The sequence below is a fragment of the Orycteropus afer genome, unplaced genomic scaffold (assembly GCF_000298275.1).
Source record: "Orycteropus afer afer isolate SDZICR_OR568_19922 unplaced genomic scaffold, OryAfe1.0 scaffold00070, whole genome shotgun sequence".
Lineage (NCBI taxonomy): Eukaryota > Metazoa > Chordata > Mammalia > Tubulidentata > Orycteropodidae > Orycteropus > Orycteropus afer.
In genome coordinates this window covers 3,084,759-3,104,159 of record NW_006921657.1, presented here as the reverse complement: position 1 = coordinate 3,104,159, position 19,401 = coordinate 3,084,759, and the positions used below count along the sequence as shown (strand labels likewise).

The 19,401-nt window shown below is 37.8% G+C and overlaps 1 protein-coding gene across 1 annotated transcript in view; it reads right to left on the bottom strand.

Moving 5' to 3' along the window:
- CFAP70 (cilia and flagella associated protein 70) overlaps positions 1 to 19,401 on the bottom strand; it is a 131,531-nt gene that overhangs the window by 68,900 nt on the left and 43,230 nt on the right. Inside the window, 4 exon segments of the mRNA XM_007940709.1 lie at positions 8,248 to 8,339; positions 11,255 to 11,335; positions 11,531 to 11,554; positions 11,556 to 11,702. Coding sequence (XP_007938900.1) covers positions 8,248 to 8,339; positions 11,255 to 11,335; positions 11,531 to 11,554; positions 11,556 to 11,702 — 344 coding nt within the window.

Below are 19,401 nucleotides of genomic sequence, written 5' to 3'. Positions count from 1 at the left end.
TCTTATTTCTGTTTTTCTTTGGTGGTTTTTAATTTTTTTTTTTTTTTTTTTTTGGTCTAACTAAGTGGGAGACACTACACTTGCTCTTAGCCAGAATGCCGAGAAGCAACCAGGGAGCAAGCCAGTAGCAGTTAGGAACAGCTAATGGAGATTAGGAAGCAAGCTGGCAGTGGTTTGGAACAACTAAGAGTTACCATGAAGTGAGCTGGCAGGGTTTGGAACAGCTAAGGGAGATGAACTTGTCTATCAGTTTGTCATACTGTGGTGGCTTCCATGTTGCTGTGAGGCTGGAGGCTATGCCACCAGTATTTCAAATGCCAGCAGGGATCTCCATGGTGGACAGGTTTCAGTAGAGCTTCCAGAATAATACAGGCTCGGAAGAAGGAAAAGGCCATCCACTTCTCAAATAATTGGTCACTGAAAATCTTACAAATAGCAAACACTGTCTGATATATTACTGGAAAACTTTATGAATAGTCCTAAATCATTGTCCAATATAGTGCCAGAAGATGAGTCCTTCAGGTCAGAGGGCACTCAAGATACGACTGGGGAAGAGCTGCCTCCTCAGAGTACAGCCAACATAAATGATGTTGATAGACTAAAGCTTTTGGGACCTCCATTTGCTGATGTGGCATGACTCAAAATGAGAAAAAACAGCTGCAAATATCCATTAATAACTGGAACATGGAATGTACAAAGTATGAATCTAGGAAAGTTGGAAGTTGTGAAAAATGAAATGGAACGCATAAAGATCGATATCCTAGGCATTAGTGAGCTGAAATGGACTGGTTCTGGCCATTCTGAATCAGACAACCACATGATTAACTATGCTGGAAATGACAAATTGAAGAGGAATAGTGTGGCATTCATCATCACAAGAATGTTTCAAGATCTACGCTGAAGTACAATGCTGTCCATGATAGGATAATATCCATATACCTATAAGGAAGGCCAATTAACACTACTACTATTCAAATTTACATACCAACCACCAAAGCCAAAGATGAGGAAGTAGAAGAATTTTACCAACTTCTGCAGTCTGAAATTGATCAAACATGCAATCAAGATGTGTTAATCATCACTGGTGATTGGAATGCAAAAGTTGGAAACAAAGAAGAATCACTGGTAGTTGGAAAATTTGGCCTTGATGACAGGAATATCACTGGAGATCACACGATAGAATTTTGCAAGACCAACAACTTATTCATTGCAAATATTTTTTTTCAACAATACAAACAGTGTCTATACACGTAGACTTTGCCAGATGTAGTACACAGAATCAGATTGACTACATCTGTGGCAAGAGGCGATGGAAAAGCTCAATATCTTTAGCCAAAACAAGGCCAGAAACTGATTGTGAAAGAGACCATCAACTGCTCTAATGCAAGTTCAAGTTGAAGCTGAAGGCAATTAAAATAAGTCCAGAAGAGCCAAAATATGATCTTGATTACATGCCTCCTGAATTTAGAGACCATCTAAAGAACAGATTTGATGCACTGAACACCAATGATCGAAAACCAGAATTGTGGGATGATATCAAGGACCTCATCCATGAGGAAAGCAAAAGGCCATTAAAAAGACAGGAAAGGAAGAAAAGACGAAAATGGATGTCAGAAGAGACTCTGAAACTTGCCCTTAAATGGAGAGTAGTTAAAGCAAATGGAAGAATCAACAGGATAAAAGAACTGAACAGAAGATTTCAAAGAGCAGCTCAAGAAGACAAAGCCAATTACTATAATGAAATGTGCAAAGACCTGGAGTTAAAAACCAAAAGGGAAAAACACGCTCAGCATTTCTTAAGCTGAAATAACTGAGGAAAAAATTTAAGCCTTGAGTTGCAATACTGAAAGATTCTATGGGCAAATTATTGAATGATGCAGGAAACATCAAAAGAAGATGGAAGGAATACATAGAGTCACTGTACCAAAAAGAACTGGTCGATCTTCACCCATTTCAGTAGGTGGCATATGATCAAGAACCAACAGTATTGAAGGAAGAAGTCAAAGCTGCACTTAAGGAATTGGCAAAGAACAAGGCACAAGGAATTGACAGAATACCCATTGAGATGTTTCAACAAATGGATGCCCCACTGAAGGCACTCACTCAGTTATGCCAAGAGATTTGGAAGACAGCTATCTAGCCAAGTGATTGGAAGAGATCCATATTTGTACTCATTCCAAAGAAAGGTGATCCCACAGAATGTAGAAATTATCGAACAATATTAATATCGCACACAAGTAAAATCTTACTGACGATAATTCAAAAACGGTTGTAGCAGTATATTGATAGAGAACTTCCAGAGGTGCAATCTGGATTCAGAAGAGGACGTGGAACAAGGGATATTATTGCTGATGTCAGATAGATCTTGGCTGAAAACAAAGAATACCAGAAAGATATTTACTTGTGTTTTATTGACCATGCAAAAGCATTTGATTGTGTGGATCATAACAAACTGTGGATAACATTGAGAAGAATGGGAATTCTAGAACACTTAATTGTACTCATGAGGAACCTGTACATAGACCAGGAGGCTGTCGTTCAAACAGAACAAGAGGATACCGCATGGTTTAAAATCAAGGAGGGAGTGTGTTAGGGTTGTATTCTTTCACTACCATACTTATTCAATCTATATGCTCAGCAAATAATCAGAGAAGCTGGATTATATGAAGAAGAATGTGGCATCAAGATTAGAGAAAGAATCATTAACAACCTGCGATATGCTGATGACACAACTTTGTTTGCTGCGAGTGAGGATGACTTGAAGCACTTACTGATGAAGACTAACGAATACAGTCTGCAGTTCGGATTACATCTCAATATAAAGAAAACAAAAATCCTCAGAACTGGACCTATAAGCAGCATCACGATAAATGGAGAAAAGATTGAAGTTGTCAAACACTTCACATTGTTTAGTTCTACAACCGATCCCAATGGAAGCAGCAGTCAGGATATCAGATGATGTATAGCACTGCGCAAGTTGGCTACAAAGGACCTGTTTCAAGTGCTGTGGAGCAAATGTGTCTCCTTGAGGACTAAGATGTGCCTGGTACAAGCCATGATATTTTCAATCATCTCATATGCATGTGACAGCTGGACAATGAATAAGGAAGACCGAAGAAGAATTAATGCCTTTGAGTTGTGGTGCTGGCAAAGAATGCTCAAAGTACAGTGGACTGCTAAAAGAACTAACAGGTCTGTCCTGGAGGAAGTGCAGCCAGAATACTCCATGTTCATTTTATCAGAAGGAACCATTTCCTGGAGAAAGATGTCATGCTTGGTAAGGTGGAGGGCCGACGAAAGAGGAGAAGGCCCTAATGAGATGGATTGACATAGTGGTTGCGGCCATGGTCTCAAGTATAGCAAGGATCATGGAGCTGGTGCAGGACCGGGCACTGTTTCGTTCTGCTGTGCATAGGGTCACTATGAGACGGAGATGACTCGACGGCACCTAACAGCAACAGCAACAAGTATTAACTGGTCTTCCTTGCAGGCATGTGGATAGTATCCTATCATTGACAGCACTGTACTTCAGGATGAATCTTGAAACACTCTTTGAGACATGAATGAATCTGTCGTTCCAAGCAAAGTAGATCATATGGTTGTCTGATTAAAAATGGCCAAAACCAGCCCATTTCAGCTCACTAATGCCTAGGATATCAATCTTTTTCTGTTCCATTTCATTTTTGACAACTTCCAATGTTCCTAGATTCATACTTTGTACATTCCATGTTCCAATTATTAATGGATGTTTACAGCTGTTTCTTCTCATTTTGAGTCATGCCACACCAGCAAATGGGGCTCCTGAAAGTGTCACTTTATCTGTCATTAAGGTCAACTCTACTTTAAGGAGGCAGCTTCTCCTCCCTTCTGACCTGAGGGGCTCATCTCCCAGCATTATATCACACAATGTTTCAGGGCTATTCATAAAGTTTTCCAGTACTATATCAAATAGTGTTTTACTGCTGTCCATAAGGTTTTCACTAGCCAATTCTCTGAGAAATGGATGGCCCCTTCCTTCTTCCCAGTCTGTCTTAGTCTGGAAGCTCCACTGAAACCTGTCCACCACGAGTGACCCTGCTGGTATCTGAGATAACAGTGGCATAGCCTCCAGCCTCACAGAAATATGTAAGCCATCACAGGATGACAAAATGACAGATGAGTGGTGGAGAGAGAAATTTACACCTGCTCAAAAACTAAACTCACTGCCACTGAGTTAATTCCGACTAATAGCAACCTCCATTAGTTCCCAAGGTTGTAAATGTTTACAAAAGCAGACTGCCTCATCTTTCTTCCATGGAGTTGCTGACAGGTTTGAATCACCAACCTTTTGGTTAGCAACCAAATGCCTTAATCACTATGTGGTGGTTAAGTTTGTGTGTCAACTTGGCTGGGCCTGGTTGAATGGCTGGGCAGCTGGTGGTGGTTATTCCCCATGATGTGATTGGCAATCAACTCCATGGTGGGACCTACCACTCGCAGCTGAGTAGCTGCCTTAGAGATATGGTCTGCTTCCCATATATAAGAAACAGCTTTGGGAATGGGCTCTAGCTTATGGCATGCTTGCACCCTGCATGTAGCCATGTCATTGTTCAGCAGCCTGCTGTGCTATGCCGACCTTGGGACTTTCAATGAACTTGAATTAATGGCCTGCCATGTGGTTTGGTAATATCAGGACTCTGCCATTTTATTTGTCAATCTTGGGCTTGTTAGTCTCAGCAGCCAGTAGCTGCCTGAGTGAAGAGATGCCTCTAGCTTCAGTGGGCCTGGAGCAAGAGGCAGAGCTGAAGCCCATGGTTGAGAGGGTTTCGCACAGCCCCGAGAGCCTGGCACTTTGAACTCAGACTTCTAGCCTCGCAAACTATAAGAGAATAAACTCCTGTTTGTTCAAGCCATCCCATTTGTGGTATATTCCTGTCAGAGCAGCACTAAGTAACCAAAACACTACACCACCAGAGCTCCTTTTACACCTACTAGAAGGGCCAAAATTTAAAAAATGGAAAATAACAAATCTTAGCAAGGATGTGTAGAAATTGGAACCTTCATATATTTCTGGTGAGAATATACAACGAAGCAGCCAGTACAGAACTAGCTTGGCAATTCCTCAGTAAGTTAAACATAAAATTGCTCCATGACCCAGTAATTCTATCCTTAGATATATACACCACATAATTGAAAACAGATGTTCAAAAACTTGTACATAAATGTTCATAGCCATGCTTTTCACAAAAAAAGGTGAAAACAACCCAAATGTCCATCAACTGATTAATGGATAAACAGTATGTGTTATAGTCATACAATGGAATATTATTCAGCCATAAGAAGGAAAGAAGTATTGATTTATGGCATAAAGTGGGTAAACCTTGAAAATATTATGCTAAGTAGAAGCAGCCAAAAATAATGATTTATATTTTATGATTTCATTTATATAAAATAGCCATAATAGGAAAATCCATAGAGACAGAGCAGATCAATTGTTGCTAAGGGATGGGAGAGGTGGGTAATTTAGAGTGATTGCTTAATGGTATGGGTTTTCCATTTTGGATGAAGAAATGGAACTAGATAGTGTTAATGGCTGAACAACATTGTGAATGTACTTAAATACCACTGAATTGTACATTTCAAAATGGTTAAAATGGTCGATTTTATGTGATACCTATTTTACTTCAATCAAATAATAAAGAAATGCATCACTTGTAGAACTGCAAACTTTTTGGAAGGCAATTTGAGAATATTTATCAAAAGTCTCAAAACTAAGTTTGTTGTTTGTTGTTGTTATGTGCCGTCAGGTCGGAACCAGACTCATAGCAACCCCTCCTTGGGTTTCCAAGACAGTATCACTACGGAAGTAGATTGCCCCAAACTAAGTAGTAAACAGTAAATGAGGACTAAAGTATGCCTAACCCACATCATGCTATTTTCAATTGCTTCATATGCATACAAAAGCTGGACGATGAATAAGGAAGACCAAAGAAGAACTGGTGCATTTGAATTATGGTACTGGTGAAGAATATATGGACTGCCAGAAGAACAAACAAATTTGTCCTGAAAGAAGTGTAGCCAGAACGCTCCTTAGAAGGGAGGATAGCTAAACTTCGTCTTACAAACTTTGGACATGTTATCAGGAGGGACCAGTCCCTGAGGAAGGACATTATATTTGGCAAAGTAGAGGATCTGCTAAAAAGAGAAAGACCTTCACCGAGATGGATTAACATAACAGATGGATAACAGTGGCTGCAACAATGGGCTCAAACATAGAAATGCTTAGGCAGATGTCACAGGACTGGGTATATTTTGTTCTGTTGTACAAAGGGTTGCTACTAATTGGAACCCAAAACAACAAATAGTCTCCAAGAAGGTCACCAACATTTCCTTTTCCCCTATATGAGCATGGTGCCCCTCACATCAAGAGATGCAGTCTAAGTTCCTTCCCTTTGAATCTGATCTAGACTGCTGACTTATATAATCAATAGAACGCTGTGACTCTAAGCAAGACATTTCTGGGTATTCTTAGGCTACACTCTAAAAAGTCTTGCAGCTTTCTCCCAGGTCTTTTGGAATGCTCACTGTTGAGACACACCATTCTGTGTATGCTCTTCAGTTGGCAGTCCCAGATGAGCTCCCAAATGACAGTCAGCATCACCCACAAACCAGGTGAGAAAGCCATCTTGTTATCTAGTCAGTTAAGCTTTCAGATTAATGTGGACGCTACTGATTTCTAACTGCAACTTCACAGGAGACTCCAAACAATAATTACTCATCTGAGCCCAGTCAACCCATGAGCCATGAGAACTAATAGAGCATTCTTATTAAGTCACTGAATTTGAGGACTTATTACACAGCATTAGATGACTGTCTTTTGACATTCTATGTCTGCAAATTTATTCTTAGGAAATAATTAAATATATTTAAAAAGATTTAGGATGTTTACTGTCTTGTAGGAAATGTTCATAGCCATGCTTTTAATAACAGCAGAAAACAACCTGAATGTCTAATAGCAGAAATTTGGTTAAGGATATTGTTATGAATTGAATTGTGTCCCCCCAAAATATGTGTCAGGAGCTCTGGTAGCGTAGTGCCTAAGGCACTTGATTGCTAACCAGAAGGCTGGAGGTTCAAACCCACCAGCCACTCCTTGGAAGGAAGGTTAGGCAATCTACTTCCATACTGATACTGCCTCGGAAACCCAAGGAGGGGTTGCCATGAGTCGGTCCAACTCGATGGCAAACAACAACAAAATATGTATCAACTTGGCTAGGCCATGATTCTCAGTATTATGTAATTATCCTCCATTTTGTGATCCGATGTAATTATCCTATGTGTTGTAAATCCTAACCTTTATGATGTTAATGAGGCTGAATTAGAGGCAGTTATGTTAATGAGGCAGGATACAATCTACGGGATTAAACTGTATCTAAAGTCAATCATTTTGAAATATAAAAGAAATTAAACAAATGAGCAGAGACAGGGAAACCTGACTACCACCAACAAAGAAAAGCCAGGAACGTAGTGTGTCCTTTGGACTCAGAATCCCTGTGCTGAGAATGTCCTAGACCCAGGGAAAGACTGATGCCAAGTCACATTCAGATCTCGAAGGAACACTGGGGCCACAGATATTGAAAGGATACACGGACCTTCCCCCAGAGCCAACAGAGAGAGAAAGCTGACACTCTGAATTCAGATTTCTAGCCTCCTGAACAGTGAGAGGATAAATTTCTGTTTGTTGAAGTCATCCACTTGTGGCACTTCTGTTATAGCAACACTAGATAACTAAGACAGATATTATGATGCATCCACACAATGGGAACTTTCCTGTATAGAATTAATACAAGGTTGGATAAATACATTCATTGACTTGCAATGGTATTCACATTATACTTAGTTAAAAAAAAAAATTCCAAAGCAGTATGGTCAGGATGAACTAGTTTATTAAAAATTACATTTGTGTGTATGTGTGTACATATATGCTTTAAAATAACTCCAGAAGGACAGATGCTGAAGTTTCAATAGTGAACAGAAAATCTGAGTGCTTTCATATACTAATTTTAATTTCTAAATTATTTTGTAATGAACATACTGCTTTTGTAGTAAGAAAACATAACAACAACAACAAACTTCATCTGGAAATAAAACCCAGAAAACTGTCTACTGCTTAGCCCAACAGAAATTACATTTGTGGGGTTAGATTACTTCCTTATATTCATCTCTACATTGTTTTTGCAAACCAATATGAGCACCATTTCTACACACCTTTTGGCGAGTTCCTCTGGCATTCGCTTTGGAACCAAGGCTTTGTCTAGCTGCATCTCCAACACAAGGTATGTTCCTGCTTCCAAATATTGCTGTAAAAACATTTTTCTCTAATATATTCTTTCCAGAGAAAGTTGTATTTATAAAAAAATTTTAGTAACAAGACAATGTTCACAATATGAGTGAGAAAATTTATTATATATAGTGTATGTGTGACTGCAACTGCTAAAATAGTTTTTTGTATAGAAAAATACCTGGAAAGACATATAGTAACATTGATTATCTTGGCTATCTCTTACACGAAGGGGCTTTCGTTCCCCCCCACCCCAGAAACTTCCACCTCAGCAGAAGCCCTGTTTAACCTGTTCATATGCTTTCCATGGAACTGTCTTAAGTGAATGTCATTCTTTCTTCCACTAACCCTCTTTCATGAGACCTGAAGAAATATTCTCTTCACTACCTCCTGACATTCCTAGTTTTATATTCCTCATCACCATCTACTAACTCTGACCTGCCAGATCTTTCTACCTAGATGTTTTGCCAGCATCCTAAATGCAACATGTCCAAAACTGAACTTAAAACTATTTTCCCAAATCAGCCTCTCTTTGACATTTTTCTCGTGTGTGTGTGTGTGTGTGTGTGTGTGTGACATTTTATTGTGCTTTAGGTGAAAAGTTTACATAGCAAATTCGTTCTCCATTCAATAATAATTCATACGCAGATTGTTCTACAACATTGGTTGTGATCCCTACAATGTGTCAGTGCTCTCATTTCCACCCTGGGTCCTCCATTTCCATTCCCTGGGTTTCCTTGCCCCTCCCTGCCTTGTCATCTTTGTTTTGGGACAAAAGTTACACTTTTGGTCTTGTATAGTTGACTGTTCTAAGAAGCATGTTCCTCACAGGTATTACAGTCTATTTTACAGGCTTGTCTATTATTTGGTTGAGAGGTGGCTTCCTGGAGTGGCTTCAGTTCCAATTAGAAAGGAGACTTAGGACAACAGTCTCATGGGTTCCTGCAGTTTCTATCAGATCAGTAAATGTGGTCTTTTGTCACGAATTTGGATTCTGTTCTACATTTTCCACCCATTCCAACTTGGACCTTCTGTTGTGTTCCTGGTCAAAGTGGTCAGTAGTGGCAGCCAGCCACTATCTAGTTCTTCTGGTCTTGGACTAGAGGACACTGTGGCTTATGTGGGTCATTAGTTGTTTGGACTAACTACTTCCTTCAGTCTTTGGTTTTCTTTACTCTCCTTTGCTCCAAACGGGAAGAAACCAATGGTTGTATCTTAGATGCCCACCTGTAAGCTTTTCAAACCCTAGATACTACTCACCAAATTAGGATATAGAACATTACCTTTATGAAATATGTTATGTCAACTTAGCTAGATGTCCCTGAGACCATATGATCCTTAGCCTTGAAGCCCAGTAGTTCAGTTCTGTGAAGTGTTTGGTTATGTCTAAGGAGTTTCCACAACTGTGTCCCTTATGTGCTCTATTATATATATGAATATACATGCACCACATACAAATATGTATGTAGAAATGTATCTTTGACTTTTTTCTTAATGGTATTTTATACTTCCAGAAAGTGAGGCTTGGAATCTCAATTACTTTTAACGTTCTCTTCCTCAACAGTCCCAAAGCTTCTCAATTCTAAGTACTTGGTCTATGCAGGATTCTTACTTTCCTTACTACAACACCTGTCCTAAATAAAATTGTCATCACCACTCACATGTACTACAAGGGAAAGAAAAAAAAAAAAAAAACACTACAAATTGATATCTCAAACCCTTACTCTCTCTCAACTTCAATCTGTCTTTTTCAAATCCCTACTAAAATTCTGTGCCAAAGCACAGAAGAAACTTAGCTCTACTTGAGTTAAACACCTCCAGTGAGAGTTTCCAAGACAAGGCTCAAGAGACCCTGAAGATCTATAAAATAAAGTCCACAGTTTAGCAAGGCTTTCAAAAGGCTTACCACAACTTAGTTTAGCCTCTCTTCTTTCTCACCTCCTTCCAGAACCTCTCCTTTCTTTTCATTCTCTCATTTACTGAATGGGGAGTCCCTGGGTGGCACAGTTAAGTGTTCACCTATCAGCTGAAAAGGAACCCACCAAGAGACACACTGGAAGATAAGCCTGATGATCTGTTATAGAAAGATTACAGCCTTGAAAGCCATATGGAGTAGTTCTACTGTACACATGTGGGGTTGCCATGTGTCAGAATGAACTTGATGGCAACTAACAACGACATACTGAATTAATTGATGTACCCTGAATTCTGGTCCCTTATTTGATACCTCAATGCAAGCTGTTCCCTTATCCTGAAGATTCCTTCTACCTTCATTTGACAAACAGTTCTTCATCTTTCGCTACTTAGCTTACATACCATTGCTTCCATGAAGCCTTCCCTGAGATGGCCCCATCTTAGTAGAAGGCCTCTGCCTTCTCTGGGCCCTTAAAGAACTGTATTTGGATCTCTATTACAGTACTCATCAGAATTCAATATTGTGGTTAATAAAGCCTGCCTGTTTTTCCTACCAAATTATTTAATGTCCCAAAGACAAATGAATAAATTCTGCAGATGATGCTTATTCGCATCCCTCATAGTGCTTAATATAATAGAACTATTAAAAGACAAAAATTTAATGCTGGAAAGGATCTGAATCACTTTACAGAATCATAATAAGATGTAGAAATTTGCCAAGGCCATAAACTAAATTCACTGCCATCTAGTAGATTCTGACTCACAGCAACCCTCATTGGGTTTCTGAGGTGGTAAATCTTTATGGAAGTAGATTGGCCCATTTCCCTTATGTGGAGCAGCTGGTGGGTTTGAACCGCCAACCTTCTGGTTAGCAGTCAAATGCCTTAGGCACTGCACTACCAGAGTTCCTTAAGGCCATAAACTAGTCATGGGTAAATATGGGACGGTAACTCAGATCTCCTGCCTTGTGCATTTTCCATTATACCATACCTCCTTGCTCAACTCTTGATACATAATTACCTGTCCTTCTGGATTGTGGTATGGAGAAGGCTCAGCTTCCAAAGGAGTATCTGAGCTCTGAGATTTTATACTAAGTGTTTGCTGAAAGAAAATGAACATGTCTCAAAAATTGAAGTTTACATAGTTTTCACAATGACAGAAAGGCAGTAAGACATAATCATCATCACAATACATCAAAATGCATACTAAATTGATACAATTCACCCAATGGGAAATCAGCCCAAGCCGCGGAATTGAAATAAAACAGGCAAAACCGTTGCTTTCCCAACAACTCACCACATCCCCAGTCCTTGCCCTTCCTTACCATATCTTTTTCTTTGACTGTTTTATCTTCTTTCAGGTTCTTAGAAATAATTGGTTTGGACTGTGGAGAAATAATTCCTCCTACTTTATTATTCTGGATCAAATGATGACCAGTATCCCGGAACAAGCTGAATAAACATTTGGTCTGAAAAGTACAAGGAGTTACGGGCACATAAGACAAACTTCAAATAAATCCATATTATTTTTCAATATTATTTAGTTTTCCAGATAATTTCAACATTGTAGACTCAGAAGAGACCTATAAAACCTCACAGCATTTCCCTACTTTCAAATTAGGTGAAATAACCATAGGAAGTTACCTGCCAACCTTATTATTTTAAAATTTTTAATTTTATATTTATAAAAACATTTAAAATTTTTAATATTTTATATATTAAAATTAAAGAAAGACTTGATTTTAATGTCTCATAACTCTGGTCACCAGAAATCTTTGACATACAATTTCAAACTAACATTAAGTAGCAGAATTCACTTCTTCACAAGAAACATTATCTGTCTAGCTACTGGAATATCAATTATTGGTTTTGGGTTTTTTTTTTTTAAGTTCAAAGTAAAAACTTTATATAGAAAATTAAAACTATATATAAATTATTGGAAAAAAACTCATATTTGTTTTTATTGTGATTTGGGCAAAAGCTTACAAAGCAAATTCATTTTCCATACAACAGTCCACACACATTTTGTTTCACAACATTGATTGCAATCCACATAATGTAACAGCTCTCTTCCCACTTCCTCCCAGTGGTTACCATTTCCCTGCGTCCTTCATTCCTATGAATTCTTGCCCTCTGAGCTATCCTCCTGTGCAAATACTGCCCGTATGATCCCCTATGGTTGATTATTCTAGGCAGTGTGCTTACCTGGTATGAATGTTCACCTTAAAGGCACAGGAATAAATTAAATTCCAGGCCCAAAGGGTGACTAGGGGCCATAGTCTCAGGGGTTTCACCAGTCTCTATCAGAACAGTAAGCTTGGACTTTTTAATGATTTTGAGAAACTCTTAATAATTTATAATCAAACAACACAGAATAATATCAAAATAATTATGTTGAGCGAAAGACTGACAAAAAGGAAAGAAGGAGTGAATGGAGGAATTACCAAGGGCACAAGAAAACTTTAGGGAGTGAAGGATATATTCATTATTATTGATTGTGAGAAATTTCACAGATATATATTATGTCAAAACTTAAAAAATTGTATACTTTAAGAATGTGCAATTTATCATATGGCAATTATGCTTTAACGAAACATGAGAAGACAACCCAATAATATTAAAAAAAAAAAAACTGTAAATATTAAAAATCACTCACAATTCTACTATTTCTAATTACTATATTTCATAGATTCCAGCATGCAAATTTTTTCACATTTTAACATCTCTGGGATGTTAAATTGGGATACGCTTACAAAAAGAACATTTCCTGTAAATGGAATCATACAATATAAAGTCTTTTGCATCTTTTTTCACTTAGCATAATGTTTTTGAGTTTCATCAATGTTGTAGCATGTATCAGTAGTTCATTCCTTTTAACCAAAAAATACTATGGCTTTGTATAGATATGTCACATTTTATTTATCCATTCACCAGTTGATACACATTTAGGTTGTTTTAAGTTTTTTGCTATTATGAATATTGTTGCTATAAGCATTTTCATACATGCCTTTCTGTGGACACAGGTTTTAATTTCTCTTGGATAGGTTTCTAGGAATGATTTGCTTGCCTATAGAGGGTTACAATGTGTCAGAATCGACTTTTGTATGTTGACTTTCCTAACCTTGCTAAACTTGTTTATAAGATCTAGTAATTAGAAAAAATTACTGTTTTGTGGATTTATTGGGATTTTTTTACATGCAGAATTCTTTCCTTGGGATGACTTTGTCTGGCTTTGCTATCCAGGTAATACTGATCTTATAGAATGAATTAGAAAGTGTTTCTGCTCTTCTATCTTCTGAAAAAGTTTGCTAAAGATTGTTATTACTTCTTTATTAGTGGAACCCATCTATACTTGGACTTTTCTTTGTGGGGTGATTTCTAATTACTAATTTAATTTTTTACTTATTATACATATATTCAGATTTTTTATTTCTTTTGGGTTAGTTTTGTTATTTTGTCTTTCTAGAAATTTGTCTATTTCTTCTAATTTGTTGACACCAAGTTGTTCACAATATTTCTTTATAATCTCTTCAAGAAGCTCTGGTTGCACAGTGGTTAAACGATTCAACTGCTAACCAAAAGTCAGTGGTTCAAACCCACCAGCTACTCTGCGGGAAAAAGATGAGACAGTCTACTTCCATAAAGATTTACAGCCTTGGAAACCCTATGGAGCAGTTCTACTCTGTCCTAAAAGGTTGCTGTAAGTCAGAATCAACTCAATGACACTGGATTTGGTATTTTTGGCTATAATTCTTTCAACTTCTTTAGGATTGGAAGCAATATTCCCTCATTTACTCTTGACTTTGGTAATTAATTTTGGCAATTTAGTCTTGTTAAAGCTTTGAAAATGAAAATATTCATAAAGATTGACATCCCAGGCATTAGTGAGCTGAAATGGACTGGTACAGGCCATCTGGACATTTTGAATCAGACAATCACATGGTCTACTATAGCAGGAATGACAAACTGATGAGAAATGGCATTGTATTCATCATCTATCTTGAAGTATAATGCTGTCAGTGATAGGATAATATCCATACACTTACAAGGAAGACTAGTTAATATGATAGTTAATACAATTATTACTCAAATTTGGACACCAACCACTAAAGCCAAAGATAAAGAAACTGAAGATTTTTACCAACTTCTGCAGTCTGAAATTAACCAAACATGTAATCGAGATGTATTGATTATAACTGGTGATTAGAATGTGAAAGTTGGAAAAAAGAGGCATCGGTAATTAGAAAATATGGACTTGTGATAGAAATGACACTGGAGATAGCATAATAGAACTTTGCAAGACCAGTGACTTATTCATTGAAAATACCTTTTCTCAACAATATAAATGGCAGCTATACACATGGACTTCACCAGATGGAATACACAGGAATCAGATCGACTACATCTGTGCAAAGAGGCAATGGAGAAGCTCAATATCTTCAGCCAAAACAAGGTTAGGAGCTGATAGCGGAACAAAGCATTAACAGCTCATATGCAAGTTCAAGTTGAAGTTGAAGACAATTAAAACAAGTCCATCAGAGCCAAAATATGACCTTAATTATATCCCAACTGAATTTAAAGACCATCTGAAGAGTAGATTTGACACACTGAACACACGTAACCAAAGACCAGACGAGTTATGGGATGACATAAAGAATTTCATACATGAAGAAAACAAAAGGTCATTTAAAAGACCGGAAAGGAAGAAAAGACTAAAATGAATGTCAGAAAAGACTCTGAAACTTGCTGTTGAATGGAGAATAGTTAAAGCAAATTGAAGAAGTGACAAGATAAAACAGCTGAACAGAAGATTTTAAAGAGAAGCTCGAGAAGACAAAGTCAATCATTATAATGAAATGTGCAAAGATCTGGAGTTAGAAAACTAAAAGGCAAGAACACGTTCCACATTTCTCAAGCTGACAGAACTGAAGGAAATATTCAAGCCTGAACTTGCATTAATGAAGGATTCTATGGGCAAAATACTGAATGATGCAGGAAACACCAAAAGAAGATGGAAGGAATAAACAGGGTCACTGTTGCAAAAAGAATTGGTCAATGTTCAACTATTTCAGGAGGTAGCATATCATCAAGAACCAACAGTATTGAAGAAAGAAGTCCAAGCCACACTGAAGGAATTGGGAAAAACAAGACTTCAGGAATTGATGAAACACTCACTTAGATTTTCAACAAATGGATGTAACGCTAGAAGTGCTTATTCATCTATGCCAAGAAATTTGCAAGACAACTACCTGGCCTAGCAACTTGAAGAGATCCATATTTGTGTACATTCCAAAGAAAGGTGATTCAACAGAATGTGAAAATTATAGAACAATATTATTAATATCACACACAAATAAAATTTTGCTGAACATAATTCAAAAACAGTTGCAGCAGTACATTGACAGAACTGTCAGAAATTCAAGCTGGATTCAGAAGAGGACATGGAATGAGGGATATCATTGCTGATGCCAGATAGATCTTGGCTCAAAGCAAAAAATACCAGAAAAATGTTTACCTGTGTTTTATTGGCTATGCAAAGGCATTCGACTGTGTGGATCATAACAACTTATAGATAACAACAAGAAGAATGGGAATTCCAGAACACTTAATTGTGCTCATGAAGAATTTGTACATAGACCAAGAAGCTGTCATTTTAACAGAATAGGGGGATATGGCATGGTTTAAAATCAAGAAGGGTGTGCATCAGGGTTGTATCCTTTTACCATACTTATTCAATCTGGACGCTGAGCAAATAATCCAAGAATTTGGACTATCTGAAGAACATGGCATCAGGATTAGAGGAAGACTCATCAACAACTTGACATATGCAGAAGACACCACCTTGCCTGCTGAAAGTGAAGATGACTTGAATCACTTACTGATGAAGATCAAAGACTACAGTCTTCAGTATGGATTATACCTCAACATAAAATGAAAATCCTCACAACTGGGCCAATAAGCAACATCATATTAAATGGAGAAAAAACTGACATTGTCAGGAATTTCATTATACTTGGATGCACAATCAACACCCACGGAAGCAGCACTCAAGACCTCTTTAAAGTGTTAAGAATCAAAGATGTCACTTTGAAGACTAGGGTGCGCCTAACACAAACCATGGTAATTTCAATCATCTCATATGTGTGTGAGAGCTGAACAATGAATAAGGAAGATCAAAGAAGAGTTGATGACTCTGAATTGTGGTGTTGGTGAAGAATACTGAAAGTACCGTGGACTGCCAGAAGAATGAACAAATTTGTCCTTGAAGACCTGCAGCTGGAATGAATGCTCCTTAGAAGTGAGATGGCCAGACTTCATCTCACCTACTTTGGTCATGTTGTCAGAAAGGGCCACTCCCTGAAGAAGGATATTATGCTTGATAAAGTACAGGGTCAGCAAAAAAGGGTAAGACCCTAAATGAGACACATTGACATAGTGGCTACAACAATGGGCTCAAGCATAGCAAGGATTGTGAGGATGGTGCAGGACTAGGCAGTGTTTTGTTCTGTTGCACACAGGATTGCTAAGAGTCAGAGCTGACCCAACAACACCCAACAGCAACAACAACAACATTTTGTAAATTTTTTTGTTTTTCCAAAGAACTAAATTTTGGTTTCATTAATTTTCTCTATTGTTTTGTTTGTTTTCTATTTCATTTCTTTTTGTTCTCATTATTTGCTTCCTTCTACTTGTTTTGGATTTAGTTTATTATTTTTTTCCCTTGCTTCTTAAGGTGGAAGCCTAAGTTATTGGTTTTCAGATTTTGTTTTGTTTGATAATATAGGCATTTGAAGCTCTGAATTTCCCTCTATGCATTGCTTTAGCTGTATTCCACATATTTTGATATGCTATATATTTTTGTTTTCAGTCAAAAATAATTTCTAATTTCCCTTGTGCTTTCTCCTAACCCACCAATTATGTAGTAACGTGGGATTTTAATATTTGGATTATGTAATCCAGTAATATTTAGATTATGTAATCCAGTAATATTTAGATTATGTAATCCAGTAATATTTAGATTATGTAATCCAAATATTTGGGATTTCCAAGAATTCTGCCTGTTAATGATTTCTAATTCTATTGTGGTCAGAGAATATATTTTGTATAATTCAATCTTTTTAAATGTATTGAGACTATTTTGGAGAAGGTTCCATGTGTTCCTGAAAAAGAATGCAAACTCTAGAGGTGTAAGGCAGAGTATCAGTATGTGTAAGTCAGGTTTAGTTGGCTGATACTATTGTTCAAGTCTTCTATATCCTTGATGATTTTCTATCTAATTGTTCTATCAAGTACTGAGAGGGGAATATTAAAATGTGTAAACATTATTGTTGAATTGCCTATTTCTCCTATCAATTCTTTTATTATTATTATTATTGTGATTTGGGTGAAAGTTTACAGAGCAAATTCACTTTCTACACAGTAGCTCACATACACTTTGTCTCATGACATTGACTACAATTTACCCCAATGCAAAAGCTCCCCTCCTACTTCCTCCTCATAGTTACCTCTTCTTTGTATCCTTCCCTCCATACACTCCTGCCCTGAGCTGTCTCCCTGTGCATATATAGCCCTTCTATTCTGCCATGATTGATCTCTCCAAGGAGTGTATCTACCTAATGTAAATGTTCATCTCATATACATGTCTTTTGTTTGGCTGGAAGCCACAGGTGTGGGTTCCACTGCAGACATAAAGGGCAGCAACTAGGGGCCATAGTCCCAGTGGTTCCATCAGGCTCTATCAGACCAGCAAACCTGGTCCTTTTTTTTTTTTTAAATGATTTTGAGTTTTGTTCCACATTATTCTCCCACTCTATCCAGGATATCCTACATAGATCCCCCACCAAGTGGTTGACGGTGGTAGCCGGCACCATATAGATCTTCTGGTCCCATAGTCATATAGGCTGAGGAACGCATGGTTTACCAGTCACTTGGACTAATTTTTTCCATGAATCTTTGGTGTTTTCATTCTTCTTTGCTCTGGATGAGGAGAGACCCACTGTTTCATCTAGATGGCCACTTGCAAGCTTTTAAGATCCCAGTCTCTACTCACCAAAGTAGAATGTGGAACAATGTTTTGTGTAGTATGTTATGCCAATTGAACTTGATGCCCCTGCAACTATGGTCCCGAGCCCACAGATCCAACTACTTGTTCCCTCTGGGTAACTGGCTGTGGCCAAGATGTGACCACAATCTTGTCCCTTGTCAGCTCTACTATATACCTGGAAATTCTTACAAAACATACCAATACACTTGTAGAAACATTGTCCGCCAACCGTATACATAGTCTTGGGCACACACACCCCTGCATAGACATACCTAATAGTTCAGCCTGTCTACCCATTTATCCACCCGCATATCCATGTTTGCCTTCACTCCTATCAATTCTGTCAGTTTTTGCTTAATTTATTTTGAGGTTGTTGTTATTTGCCATTGAGTCGGACTCGACTCATAGTGACCCCTCCTTGGGCATCCAAGGCGGTATCACTACGGAAGTAGATTGCCCAACCTTCCTTCCGAAGAGTGGCTGGTGGGTTTAAACCTCCAGCCTTCTCGTTAGCAGTCAAGTGCCTTAGGCACTATGCTACCAGAGCTCCTCCTATATGTTCTATAGTTACGTGCATATATATTGACCTTTTTTTTATCATCATGACATGTCACTCTATGTTTTTATTAATCTTTCTTGCCTTAAAGTCTATTTTCACTGATATTAATGTAACCACTTCAACTGTTATGTGTTCTCTTTGCATGGTGTATCTTTTCCATCCTTTTACTTTCAACCTATTTGTGTCTTTGAACATAAGGTGTGTCTGTTTTAAACAGAATATACTTGAATCTTGCTTTGATATGCAATCTCAAAACTTCTGCCTTTTGACTAGCTTATCCACATACAATGTAATTGTTGAAATAGTTCAATTTACGTTTGCCATCTTGCTTTTTGTTTTCTATATATCTTTTATCCTTTTTTTGGCTCATCTATTCATCCTTTACTGCCTTCTTTTATGTTACATAAATATTTGTGATGTCCCATTAAATTCCTTTGTGTATGCCTGTATGCATGTGTATATTATATATATAATATGTACCAGCCACTCCTCAGAAGGAAGGTTGGGCAATCCTACTTCCGTAGTGATACTGCCTCGGAAACCCAAGGAGGGGTCGCTATGAGTC